The sequence below is a fragment of the Panulirus ornatus genome, chromosome 19 (genome assembly GCF_036320965.1).
Source record: "Panulirus ornatus isolate Po-2019 chromosome 19, ASM3632096v1, whole genome shotgun sequence".
Lineage (NCBI taxonomy): Eukaryota > Metazoa > Arthropoda > Malacostraca > Decapoda > Palinuridae > Panulirus > Panulirus ornatus.
In genome coordinates this window covers 44,119,999-44,135,560 of record NC_092242.1, presented here as the reverse complement: position 1 = coordinate 44,135,560, position 15,562 = coordinate 44,119,999, and the positions used below count along the sequence as shown (strand labels likewise).

Genomic DNA, 15,562 nt, shown 5'->3' with positions numbered 1-15,562 from the left:
TGTTAGAAGCAGTGAAAAGTTTTTATCGAGGATGTAAGGCATGTGTACGTGTAGGAAGAGAGGAAAGTGATTGGTTCTCAGTGAATGTAGGTTTGCGGCAGGGGTGTGTGATGTCTCCATGGTTGTTTAATTTGTTTATGGATGGGGTTGTTAGGGAGATAAATGCAAGAGTTTTGGAAAGAGGGGCAAGTATGAAGTCTGTTGGGGATGAGAGAGCTTGGGAAGTGAGTCAGTTGTTGTTCGCTGATGATACAGCGCTGGTGGCGGATTCATGTGAGAAACTGCAGAAGCTGGTGACGGAGTTTGGTAAAGTGTGTGGAAGAAGAAAGTTTGAGAGTAAATGTCAATAAGAGCAAGGTTATTAGGTACAGTAGGGTTGAGGGTCAAGTCAATTGGGAGGTGAGTTTGAATGGTGAAAAACTGGAGGAAGTGAAGTGTTTTAGATATCTGGGAGTGGATTTGTCAGCGGATGGAACCATGGAAGCGGAAGTGGATCATAGGGTGGGGGAGGGGGCGAAAATTTTGGGAGCCTTGAAAAATGTGTGGAAGTCGAGAACATTATCCCGGAAAGCAAAAATGGGTATGTTTGAAGGAATAGTAGTTCCAACAATGTTGTATGGTTGCGAGGCGTGGGCTATGGATAGAGTTGTGCGCAGGAGGATGGATGTGCTGGAAATGAGATGTTTGAGGACAATGTGTGGTGTGAGGTGGTTTGATCGAGTAAGTAACGTAAGGGTAAGAGAGATGTGTGGAAATAAAAAGAGCGTGGTTGAGAGAGCAGAAGAGGGTGTTTTGAAATGGTTTGGGCACATGGAGAGAATGAGTGAGGAAAGATTGACCAAGAGGATATATGTGTCGGAGGTGGAGGGAACGAGGAGAAGAGGGAGACCAAATTGGAGGTGGAAAGATGGAGTGAAAAGGATTTTGTGTGATCGAGGCCTGAACATGCAGGAGGGTGAAAGGAGGGCAAGGAATAGAGTGAATTGGAGCGATGTGGTATACAGGGGTTAACGTGCTGTCAGTGGATTGAATCAAGGCATGTGAAGCGTCTGGGGTGAACCATGGAAGGCTGTGTAGGTGTGTATATTTGCGTGTGTGGACGTGTGTATGTACATGTGTATGGGGGGGGGTTGGGCCATTTCTTTCGTCTGTTTCCTTGCGCTACCTCGCAAACGCGGGAGACAGCGAGAAAGTATAAAAAAAAAAAAAAAAAAAAAAATATATATATATATATATATATATATGTGTGTGCATTGAGATGTATAGGTATGTATATTTGCGTGTGTGGACGTGTATGTATATACATGTGTTTGTGGGTGGGTTGGGCCATTCTTTCGTCTGTTTCCTTGCGCTACCTCGCTAACGCGGGAGACAGCGACAAAGCAAAATAAATAAATATATATATATATATATATATATATATATATATATATATATATATATATATATATATATATATATATATATATATATTCCTATATTCACGGGAAAAATGAAACACGATAAGATCCCAAGTACACTTTTGTTTAATAATCACATCATCAAGGGAAACACAAGAGAGAAATGTAACAGTCAGTTGATATACAACGAAGAGACGTAGCTAGGACGCCATTTTGTAAACATGTGATTATCCAAGACAGACAACGAGTGTATCATAAACTTATTACGTGGACAAGAAGGGGAATTGTTTACTAATTTTATCAACAATAAAAGTTATCCCAATTTGTATAGAACTTCACTAATGTTAAGGTTGAAATTCTTTTTGTATTCAAATATAGAAGATTAAATGATATTTCTCGTGGAACTGACATGGAATTACTCCAGTCAATGCAATGATCATAGTTTTCAACGTGATTAAAAAAGTCGTTTGATTCTTGTCCCGTTCTTTATATTGCTTAAGTCTAACAGAAAGATTCTGACCAGTCCGCCCAACATATAATCTTATCACAATTTCTACATGGCACTTTACAGATGCACGGAGGAGAATTTTCTGGTGAGTTCCTGATTAAGATATTTTACAGTATTGTTGTTGCTGAAGGTAACATTTACATTAAAGGATTTAAGCAACATGGGAAGTAAAGTAAAACTTTTATTAAAAGGGGGATCTAAAATATTTTTGGTGTCAATGGGAGGTTTGGGCTCAATTCTATAAGATGATTTCTTTGCTAACTTAAGGGATTTATCAATAAAAGATCTAGGGTACTTTAACTTAGATGCAATCGAATATGTCTTCTCAAACTCATCATCAATATACTCTGGTCTTCAAATACGTATTGCACTAAGGAACATAGATTGAAATAATGAAAATTCAACTCTGTCACGTTGAGATGGGGAATAATGAATATATAAGCATACATGGATAGGTTTTATGTATATGCTAAACTTAAACTTGTTTCCTTGCCTATGGCTCATGCAATCTATAAATGTTAACATGCCATTACGTTCATTTTCTACAGTATTTTTCATGGAAGGTACTAAATTGTTAAGAGGTGAAGTGCTTGAAAATGTTTCATTTGTTGGCCAAACACAAAGAGCATCATTACATACCTAAACTAAATTGCATTAGAAGGTAATATATCCTTTAGTAAATTTGTTTCAAAAAATTCCATATAAAGATTGCTTAGTGCAGGTGAAAGAGGGTTACCCATTGCCATGCCAAATCTTTTAGCATAATTATCTCCAGTGCATTGAAATACACATACATAAAGTCTGTTTTCATTGAACTGATAAAATTGTGTATAAAAGACTGTGTATTTCAATTCAATGGAGATTATTATGCTCAAAAATTTGGTATGGCACTACGGTATAGTAGTAAGTAATCTTTATATGGAATTTTTTGAAACAAAATTACTGAAGGATATCTTACCTTCTAATGCAGTTTAGTTTAGGTATGTGGATGATGATCTTTGTGTTTGGCCAACAAATGAAAATTTACAAATATTTCTTCCCTTACTTAACAATTTAGTACGTTCCATCAAATTAATTGTAGAAAATGAAAATCATGGTATGTTACCATTTTTAGATTGCATGATCCACAGGCAAGGAAACAAGTTTAAGTTTAGCATATACAGAAAACCAACCAATGCATGCTCATATATCCATTATTACTCATCTCAACATGACAGAGTTAAATTATCATCATTTCAATCTATATTCCCATTGGCATTACGTATTTGCATTCCAGAGTATATGGATGATGAGTTTGAGAAGACATATTCTATTGGATCTATGTTAAAGTACCCTAGATCTCTCATTGATAAATCCCTTAAGATAGCAAAGAAATCATTTTGTAGAGTTGAGCCGAGACCTCCCATTGACGCCAAGAATCTTTTAGTTCTCCCTTTTAATAATGATAATCTTGCTTACTTCCTAGGTTGCTTAATTCTTTTAATGTGAATGTTCCCTTCAGCAATAATAATACTATAAAGAATATCTTAATCAGGAATTCATCAGAAAATTCTCCTGGGTGCATCTATAAAATGCCGTGTAGAAGTTTTTATAAGTTTTATGTTGGGCAGACTGGTAAGGATCTTTCTATTAGATTTAAGCAACATAAATAGAGTATAAGAACGGAACAAGAATCAAATGCCTTGTCTAATCACGTTTAAATCCATGATCATTGCATTGACCGGAGTAATGCCAACTCAATTATTAACTTTTGCTCTATTACCACGAGAAATATCATTGAATCTTCTGTTATTGAATACACAATGAATCATAATCTTAATATTACTGATGGTCTATACAAATTTGACAATTTTATTGTTGATAAGATCTGTAAATAATTCGCTGTCTGCTTTGTCCAATCGCATGTCTACCAAATGGCGTCCTAGATACGTCTCTTCTTTGTATATCAACTGACTGTTATATTTCTCTCATGTTTCTCTACTGATGATGTGATTATTACACGAAAGTGCACTTGGGAACTTATCGTGTTTCATTTTCCCTATGGACTCATAGGAATATACTTTATCACTCGCAAAATTGTAATCATTTCCAATATATACGCATGTACATTTTCATACTTGCTTGTCTCAATCCAATCACGGCGCCATCCCGCCCCACAGGAAACAGCATCGCTGCCTCCAGCTTCAGCAAGGTAGCGTCAGGAAAACAAACAAAATTGAAAAGGTAACATTCGTTCATACTCATTCTCTTACTGTCATGTGTCATACACCGTATCCACAGCTCCCTAACCACATCCAGGACCCACTGACCTTTCCATGGCTTACTCAACACGTTTTACATGCAGTGGTTCAGTTCAGTGACAACACGTCGAACACGGTATATCACATCCTTCCAATTCACTCTATTCCTTGTACTCCTCTCGCCTTCCTGTGTGTTCTGGTTCCGATCTCTCAAAATCTTTTTCACTCCATTTTTTCACCTCCAATTTGTTCTTCTGCTTCTCCTTATTCCCTCCACCTCTGACACATATATCCTCTTTGTCAACCTTTCCTCACTCATTCTTTCCATATGTCCAAACCATTTCAACACACCCTCTCCTGCCCTCTCAATCACATTCTTTTTATTACCACATACCTCTCTTACCCTGTCATTACTTACCCGATCAAACCACCTCACACCACACATTGTCCTAATATGTTTCATTTCCAACACATCCACCTTCCTTCCTATGCCTCGGAATCATAGAATATTGTTGGAATTACTATAGCTTCAAAAATACCCGTTTTTGCTCTCTGAGATAAAGTTCTCTCCTTCCATACGATATTCATCGCTCCCAGAACCTCTCCCCCTACCCTACCCTGTAAATCACTTTCGCTTCCATGGTTCCATTCGCTGCCAAGTCCGCTCCCAAATTTCAAAAACATTTCACTTTTTCCAATCTTTTCTTCCATTCAAACATACATCCCAATTAACTTGACCCTCATCTTTGTCGAAGCTAATAACCTTGTTCTGATTCACATTTGCTCTAGATATTCTCCTTTCACACGTTTCTCCAAACTCAGTCACCAACCTCTGCAGTTTCTTACTTGAATCAGCCACCCATAATGTGCCATCACGAACAGCAACTAACTCACTTTCCAAGCCATGTCATCCCCAACAGACTGCGTACTCGCTCCTCTCTCTCAGACTCTTACTTTCACCTCCCTAACCACCCAATCCATAAACAAATCAAAGAACCATGGAGACATCACTCACTCCTACCGTAAACCAACTTTCACTGGGAACCAATCCCTCTCTTCTCTTCCTAAATTACATATGCTTAGATTCTTGATATGAACGTTTTACTGCTTCTAACAGCTTACCTCCCACACCATATACCCTTAAGACCTTCCAAAAAGCACCTCTATCATCCCTATCATATGCCTTCTCCAGATCTGTAAATGCCACATACAAATCCACCTGTTTTTCTAAGTTTTTATCACACACGTTCTTTAATGCAAACATCATCGACTACCTCTGAAACCACACTCTCTCAAAAAACTTTTCCCACTGTAGATGGAACACTAACCTTTATCCCCTTTGCCTTGGCACAATGGCGCTATGTACGCATTCCGCTAATCCTTAGGTACTTCACCATGATCATTTCATACACTGAATATCCTTACCAGCCAATTAACAATACAGTCACCTCCTTTCTTAATAGATTCAACTGAAATACCATCGAAACCCGCCGCTTTGCCGGATATCATCTCCTGCAAGGCTTTTACCATCTCCTCTCTTAACGAGACCATTCTTTCTGACCTTATCACTTCGGATACCAACCTACCAAAACACCTGCATCTGCCATTCTAATATGAAATACATTCATCAAACCTTCAAAATACCCACTCAATATCTTTCTCACACTTCATAATTACCTGTTATCAGTTCCCCACTTGCCACCTTCACCAAATAGTTCACTTGTTTTATGCACATTAAAGTCTAGTGTGAGCAGTTCCTATGAGAACTTTGGAGGTATGAGTTATTACATGAGCTTTGTATCTTAAGGCTAATCCACAGATGGCATCCATAGATCTCCTTAGGTCGGTGGCCTTTCCGCACGTACAAGTTATATATCTATCCTCTTTTACCTCGGTCCGGACATCTAGGAAGAGAGTTCGTACTTGAATTTCAGGGCAAACGTTTCCTCCATGGCCTTATGTAGCTTTTAAGGCACTCTTCTTGGTGACGATCACATATATATTCATCAACGTATCTACCACGTGATTGAGGTCTATGTGTCCTTTGGTTTTTGTGCCACTCACAGATTGAATCAGATGCAGTGAATCACTGTTGTATTGCTCATGGTAGAGACAAGACGAGATATCCATCTTGGGTAGTGCGACTATCAGTGATGATTAGCATTAAAACTCATAGATTTTGACACCATTTACTCACTTTAAGTGCTTAGCATCTCATTAGTCCCTCCTGACACTCAATCGAGATCAGCAAGTATAGTTATAAAAGAAAATAAACTTCATAGTGAAATAAAACACCAAATCCCAAGAACATATATCATCCTAACAGTATTACATGACCATCATCTCTTTGATTGGTTGGTTGGCAAGGATCCTGTCGAAGCCAAACCTCTCCAAGTTAATAGAATGAGACTTGCCGTCCAGGATATACTCCATGACGGCCCGGCCTACTGCTGGAGACTGCTGGATACCTGGAAAATCATTTTCGTTCACATTGTTGTATTTTCATGTTATGTTATTATATGGAATAATTCAGAAATGCTAGAAAGCAAATCTGTGGAACACACCTAAAATACATATTCGTCTAGATGAACACGAAACTTACTCTGAGCTTAAAACTGTCACATGAATATGACTGTCTTATGGTCAATGACAAGTGATAACTACCGGAAAAGACTGCATTTTATACTGTCTCTCTTTCTCCCTACGAAAGTCATTTCTTTTCTTAACGCAGGGGATCTCGATCAACTCTGCTTACAAAGTCTTATGTAGATCTTTCAGTCTCCTTCACTCCATCTTAATGAAATGGTATATTACTTAGATTAATTCATGGCATTCACAATACGTATGAGGCACTTGACTGAAATTTGTTTTCATCGTTTTTCTTCGAATTTCTGTTTGACAAGTTTTGATTATTCATGAGTTTGTCCTGCATGTATTACTCGTATCTTGAGACAATAACTAATAAGCTGGTTGAATTATGAAAACTGGCAAAACCATAGCGATAACAAGACATTGTCTACCTTGAGATGTAATACAACGTTCAATCTTGTTCACTGGGAAGGGTAGTTATATACTTCGTTAGAAACAGACTACTTCATTACTCGAGTTTTACCTAAAAGTTAACATTAGAGTAGTTTTTAAACCAAGAAATACAATCCAATCATTTTGTAAGTTCAGAGATGTTATTCCTGTTGTGTATATTGGCAAGACGAAGCGACATGTCAGGACGCGCACTTATGAACACACACATTGGGTGGTCAGTACGAACAAACTGCCTAATTAGCGAACCCCTTCCTTAGCAATAGGAAATAACGCTCACAACTGTGGCAGCTTCTCTGTGCTGGCCAGCAACACGTCATACAACAATCTACAGATACTAGAGTCTCTCCTATCCCACCGTAAGTAACACTGCCGTATCTGCAGTTACTGTACCTTTTTCTAAGTTGTATTGGGTTTAGAGTAGAACTATCAGGTTCTTTCAATGTATGTTTTAACGTTAGGATATTAGATCATGAACTGTAAAGTTTTAATCAGGCAAAGGAAGTAATGCCTGTGTTGAAATCATATCAGGCACGTTTTAAAATGCTTTAGATGAGGTACAATTGTTAGCTATTGTCAGATTTTCTTTATTCTTTCTCAATTATTAATACTACGTTGGGGTTTTATGATATATGTTTAAAAGAAAAATTAATAGACTTTATGCGTCGAAAAAAAACCTTACAATATATATATATATATATATATATATATATATATATATATATATATATATATATATATATATATATATATATATGTACATATATATATATATTGTTCTCAGTGAATGAAGGTTTGCGGCAGGGGTATGTGATGTCTCCATGGTTGTTTAATTTGTTTATGGATGGGGTTGTTAGGGAGGTGAATGCAAGAGTTTTGGAATGAGGGGCAAGTAGGCAGTCTGTTGTGGATGAGAGAGCTTAGAAAGTGAGTCAGTTGTTATATATATATATATATATATATATATATATATATATATATATATATATATATATATATATATATATATATATATATATATTTTTTTTTTTTTCTCTTTTTTTGCTTTGTCGCTGTCTCCCGCGTTTGCGAGGTAGCGCAAGGAAACAGACGAAAGAAATGTCCCAACCCAACCCCATACACATGTATATACATACGTCCACACACGCAAATATACATACTTACACAGCTTTCCATGGATTACCCCAGACGCCTCACATGCCCTGATTCAATCCACTGACAGCACGTCAACCCCGGTATACAACATCGATCCAATTCACTCTATTCCTTGCCCTTCTTTCACCCTCCTGCATGTTCAGGCACCGATCACACAAAATCTTTCTCACAACATCTTTCCACCTCCAATTTGGTCTCCCACTTCTCCTCGTTCACTCCACCTCCGACACATATATCGTCTTGGTCAATCTTTCCTCACTCATTCTCTCCATGTGCCCAAACCATTTCAAAACACCCTTTTCTGCTCTCTCAACCACGCTCTTTTTATTTCCACACATCTCTCTTATCCTTACGTTACTTACTCGATCAAACCACCTCACACCACACATTGTCCTCAAACATCTCATTTCCAGCACATCCACCCTCCTCCGCACAACTCTATCCATAGCCCACGACTCGCAACCATACAACATTGTTGGAACCACTATTCCTTCAAACATACCCATTTTTGCTTTCCGAGATAATGTTCTCGACTTCCACACATTCTTCAAGGCTCCCAGGATTTTCGCCCCCTCCCCCACCCTATGATCCACTTCCGCTTCCATGGTTCCATCCGCTGCCAGATCCACTCCCAGATATCTAAAACACTTTACTTCCTCCAGTTTATCTCCATTCAAACTTACCTCCCAATTGACTTGACCCTCAACCCTACTGTACCTAATAACCTTGCTCTTATTCACATTTACTCTTAAATTTCCTCTTTCACACACTTTACAAAACTCAGTCACCAGCTTCTGCAGTTTCTCACATGAATCAGCCACCAGAACTGTATATATATATATATATATATATATATATATATATATATATATATATATATATATATATATATGTTTCCTTGCGCTACCTCGCAAACGCGGGAGACAGCGACAAAGTATAAAAAAAAAAAAAAAAAATATATATATATGGCTATGTTGCTCTGTTCGGAAATAACCGATAGACCCCGTTGCTCACCATTGTGAGACGAAGGGTATTCGAGTACTTAGTATTTCGAATAGTTGTTTCCTATTATACAGTCCCATAGCCTAGCGGTTAGCATGCCTGCCTCTTGCACAGGGGTCCCGGGTTCGATCCTGGCTGTTGGAGGTTTGTATGTTCTATGAAGGTGCGCGTTCATATACACTTTATTCGTATTCATATACCTCCGCGTTCTACAGTTAGGTTAGGTAAAACGCTATCAGCTGGCTATGTGCGTCTGTTCGGAAATAACCGATAGACCCCGTTGCTCACTATTGTGAGACGAAGGGTATTCGAGTACTTAGTATTTCGAATAGTTGTTTCCTATTATACAGTCCCATAGCCTAGCGGTTACATGCCTGTCTCTTGCACAGGGGTCCCGGGTTCGATCCTGGCTGTTGGAGGTTTGTATGTTCTATGAAGGGAGAGGCGCGTTCATATGCACTTTATTCCTATTCATATACCTAAGCGTTGTACAGTTAGGTTAGGTAAAACGCTATCAGCTGGCTATGTGCGTCTGTTCGGAAATAACCGATAGACCCCGTTGCTCACTATTGTGAGACGAAGGGTATTCGAGTACTTAGTATTTCGAATAGTTGTTTCCTATTATACAGTCCCATAGCCTAGCGGTTACATGCCTGTCTCTTGCACAGGGGTCCCGGGTTCGATCCTTGCTGTTGGAGGTTTGTATGTTCTATGAAGGTGCGCGTTCATATACACTTTATGCATATATATATATATATATATATATATATATATATATATATATATATATATATATATATATATATATATATATATATATATATATATATATATATATATATATATATATATATATATACATATATATATATATATATATATATATATATATATATATATATATATATATATATATATATATATATACATATATATCTTTTTTCTTTTCTTTCAAACTATTCGCAATTTTCCACGTTAGCAAGGTAGCGTTAAGAACAGAAGACTTGGCCTTTGAGGGAATATCCTCACCTGGCTCCCTTCTCTGTTCCTTTTTTTGAAAAATTAAAAAAAACAAAAAAACAAGAGGGGTTGATTTCCAGCCATCCGCTCCCTCCCCTTTTAGTCGCCTTCTACGGCACTCAGTGAATACGTGGAAAGAATTCTTTCTGCCCTATCCCCAGGGATATATATATATATATATATATATATATATATATATATATATATATATATATATATTTCTTTTTTTTTTATACTTTGTCGCTGTCTCCCGCGTTTGCGAGGTAGCGCAAGGAAACAGACGAAAGAAATGGCCCATCCCCCCCCCATACACATGTACATACACACGTCCACACACGCAAATATACATACCTACACAGCTTTCCATGGTTTACCCCAGACGCTTCACATGCCTTGATTCAATCCACTGACAGCACGTCAACCCCTGTATACCACATCGCTCCAATTCACTCTATTCCTTGCCCTCCTTTCACCCTCCTGCATGTTCAGGCCCCGATCACACAAAATCTTTTTCACTCCATCTTTCCACCTCCAATTTGGTCTCCCTCTTCTCCTCGTTCCCTCCACCTCCGACACATATATCCTCTTGGTCAATCTTTCCTCACTCATTCTCTCCATGTGCCCAAACCATTTCAAAACACCCTCTTCTGCTCTCTCAACCACGCTCTTTTTATTTCCACACATCTCTCTTACCCTTACGTTACTTACTCGATCAAACCACCTCACACCACACATTGTCCTCAAGCATCTCATTTCCAGCACATACATCCTCCTGCGCACAACTCTATCCATAGCCCACGCCTCGCAACCATACAGCATTGTTGGAACCACTATTCCTTCAAACATACCCATTTTTGCTTTCCGAGATAATGTTCTCGACTTCCACACATTTTTCAAGGCTCCCAAAATTTTCGCCCCCTCCCCCACCCTATGATCCACTTCCGCTTCCATGGTTCCATCCGCTGACAGATCCACTCCCAGATATCTAAAACACTTCACTTCCTCCAGTTTTTCTCCATTCAAACTCACCTCCCAATTGACTTGACCCTCAACCCTACTGTACCTAATAACCTTGCTCTTATTCACATTTACTCTTAACTTTCTTCTTCCACACACTTTACCAAACTCAGTCACCAGCTTCTGCAGTTTCTCACATGAATCAGCCACCAGCGCTGTATCATCAGCGAACAACAACTGACTCACTTCCCAAGCTCTCTCATCCCCCACAGACTTCATACTTGCCCCTCTTTCCAGGACTCTTGCATTTACCTCCCAAACAACCCCATCCATAAACAAATCAAACAACCATGGAGACATCACACACCCCTGCCGCAAACCTACATTCACTGAGAACCAATCACTTTCCTCTCTTCCTACACGTACACATGCCTTACATCCTCGATAAAAACTTTTCACTGCTTCTAACAACTTGCCTCCCACACCATATATTCTTAATACCTTCCACAGAGCATCTCTATCAACTCTATCATATGCCTTCTCCAGATCCATAAATGCTACATACAAATCCATTTCCTTTTCTAAGTATTTCTCACATACATTCTTCAAAGCAAACACCTGATCCACACATCCTCTACCACTTCTGAAACCGCACTGCTCTTCCCCAATCTGATGCTCTGTACATGCCTTCACCCTCTCAATCAATACCCTCCCATATGATTTACCAGGAATACTCAACAAACTTATACCTCCGTAATTTGAGCACTCACTCTTATCCCCTTTGCCTTTGTACAATGGCACTATGCACGCATTCCGCCAATCCTCAGGCACCTCACCATGAGTCATACATACATTAAATAACCTTACCAACCAGTCAACAATACAGTCACCCCCTTTTTTAATAAATTCCACTGCAATACCATCCAATCCTGCTGCCTTGCCGGCTTTCATCTTCCGCAAAGCTTTTACTACCTCTTCTCTGTTTACCAAAATCATTTTCCCTAACCCTGTCACTTTGCACACCACCTCGACCAAAACACCTTATATCTGCCACTCTGTCATCAGACACATTCAACAAACCTTCAAAATACTCATTCCATCTCCTTCTCACATCACCACTACTTGTTATCACCTCCCCATTTACGCCCTTCACTGAAGTTCCCATTTGCTCCCTTGTCTTACGCACCCTATTTACCTCCTTCCAGAACATCTTTTTATTCTCCCTAAAATTTACTGATAGTCTCTCACCCCAACTCTCATTTGCCCTTTTTTTCACCTCTTGCACCTTTCTCTTGACCTCCTGTCTCTTTCTTTTATACTTCTCCCACTCAATTGCATTTTTTCCCTGCAAAAATCGTCCAAATGCCTCTCTCTTCTCTTTCACTAATACTCTTCCTTCTTCATCCCACCACTCACTACCCTTTCTAAACAGCCCACCTCCCACTCTTCTCATGCCACAAGCATCTTTTGCGCAATCCATCACTGATTCCCTAAATACATCCCATTCCTCCCCCACTCCCCTTACTTCCATTGTTCTCACCTTTTTCCATTCTGTACACAGTCTCTCCTGGTACTTCCCCACACAGGTCTCCTTCCCAAGCTCACTTACTCTCACCACCTTCTTCACCCCAACATTCACTCCTCTTTTCTGAAAACCCATACTAATCTTCACCTTAGCCTCCACAAGATAATGATCAGACATCCCTCCAGTTGCACCTCTCAGCACATTAACATCCAAAAGTCTCTCTTTCGCACGCCTGTCAATTAACACGTAATCCAATAACGCTCTCTGGCCATCTCTCCTACTTACATAAGTATACTTATGTATATCTCGCTTTTTAAACCAGGTATTCCCAATCATCAGTCCTTTTTCAGCACATAAATCTACAAGCTCTTCACCATTTCCATTTACAACACTGAACACCCCATGCATACCAATTATTCCCTCAACTGCCACATTACTCACCTTTGCATTCAAATCACCCATCACTATAACCTGGTCTCGTGCATCAAAACCGCTAACACACTCATTCAGCTGCTCCCAAAACACTTGCCTCTCATGATCTTTCTTCTCATGCCCAGGTGCATATGCACCAATAATCACCCACCTCTCTCCATCAACTTTCAATTTTACCCATATTAATCGAGAATTTACTTTCTTACATTCTATCACATACTCCCACAACTCCTGTTTCAGGAGTATTGCTACTCCTTCCCTTGCTCTTGTCCTCTCACTAACCCCTGACTTCACTCCCCAGACATTTCCAAACCCCTCTTCCCCTTTACCCTTGAGCTTCGTTTCACTCAGAGCCAAAACATCCAGGTTCCTTTCCTCAAACATACTACCTATCTCTCCTTTTTTCACATCTTGGTTACATCCACACACATTTAGGCACCCCACTCTGAGCCTTCGAGGAGGATGATCACTCCCCGCGTGACTCCTTCTTCTGTTTCCCATTTTAGAAAGTTAATACAAGGAGGGGAGGATTTCCGGCCCCCCGCTCCCGTCCCCTCTAGTCGCTTTCTACGACACGCGAGGAATACGTGGGAAGTATTCTTTCACCCCTATCCCCAGGGATAATATACATATATATATACATATACACACACACACACATACACACACATACGCACACACACACACACACACACACACACACACACATACATATATATACATATGAAAAATGTAAGAAACAATTTAGAAAACAAACTTTTAGCTTGAAATGAATGAAAAAAATGAATGTCACATAATGGTTCAACCTCTGGCTATGGAAAAGGAAATGTACAATTTATTCACACAAACGTCAATAGCAGTTCTCATCAATTTCACCACTGTATCAATAAGCTTCAATGTCTAAGCTACATTTTTCTCCAACTTCACTATTTTCTTGTCAAAAACACCATGCATGAAAACTATCACTCCAGTAACACAACTATAAACATTTACTTCCCCTTTAAAAGTTCTGGGGAAGTCTGTCTCGATACACTGCGGCGAGGCGACGCGACGCTGACACAATCACTGTCACAATATCACTTCTGCCTCCTCAAGTCAATCTCTCAGCCACAGTGCAGGCCTTCATATATATATATATATATATATATATATATATATATATATATATATATATATATATATATATATATATATATATATATATATATATATATATATATATATATATAGATAGATAGATAGATATATATATATATACATATATATGTATATATATATATATATATATATATATATATATATGTATATATATATATATATATATATATATATATATATATATATATAGATAGATAGATAGATAGATAGATAGATATATATATATATATATATATATATATATACATATATCTATATATATATATATATATATATATATATATATATATATATATATATATATATATATATATATATATATATATATATATATATATTTTTTTTTTTTTTTTTTTTTTTGCTTTGTCGCTGTCTCCCGCGTTTGCGAGGTAGCGCAAGGAAACAGACGAAAGAAATGGCCAAACCCAGCCCCATACACATGTATATACATACGTCCACACACGCAAATATACATACCTACACAGCTTTCCATGGTTTACCCCAGACGCTTCACATACCCTGATTCAATCCACTGACAGCATGTCAACCCCGGTATACCACATCGATCCAATTCACTCTATTCCTTGCCCTCCTTTCACCCTCCTGCATGTTCAGGCCCCGATCACACAAAATCTTTTTCACTCCATCTTTCCACCTCCAATTTGGTCTCCCACTTCTCATCGTTCCCTCCACCTCCGACACATATATCCTCTTGGTCAATCTTTCCTCACTCATTCTCTCCATGTGCCCAAACCATTTCAAAACACCCTCTTCTGCTCTCTCAACCACGCTCTTTTTATTTCCACACATCCTTCTTACCATTACGTTACTTACTCGATCAAACCACCTCACACCACACATTGTCCTCAAACATCTCATTTCGAGTACATCCATCCTCCTGCGCACAACTCTATCCATAGCCCACGCCTCGCAACCATACAAAATTGTTGGAACCACTATTCCTTCAAATATACCCATTTTTGCTTTCCGAGATAATGTTCTCGACTTCCACACATTCTTCAAGGCTCCCAGGATTTTCGCCCCCTCCCCCACCATATGATCCACTTCCGCTTCCATGGTTCCATCCGCTGCCAGATCCACTCCCAGATATCTAAAACACTTTACT

General features: G+C 38.7%; 1 protein-coding gene across 1 annotated transcript in view; it reads right to left on the bottom strand.

Moving 5' to 3' along the window:
- Positions 1-6,325: 6,325 nt before the first annotated feature.
- LOC139755481 (FAD-dependent oxidoreductase domain-containing protein 1-like) overlaps positions 6,326-15,562 on the bottom strand; it is a 167,747-nt gene continuing 158,510 nt past the window's right edge. The window contains exon 9 of the mRNA XM_071673819.1: positions 6,326-6,616. Coding sequence (XP_071529920.1) covers positions 6,477-6,616 — 140 coding nt within the window. The 3' untranslated portion in view covers positions 6,326-6,476. The remainder of the gene's footprint in view (positions 6,617-15,562) is intronic.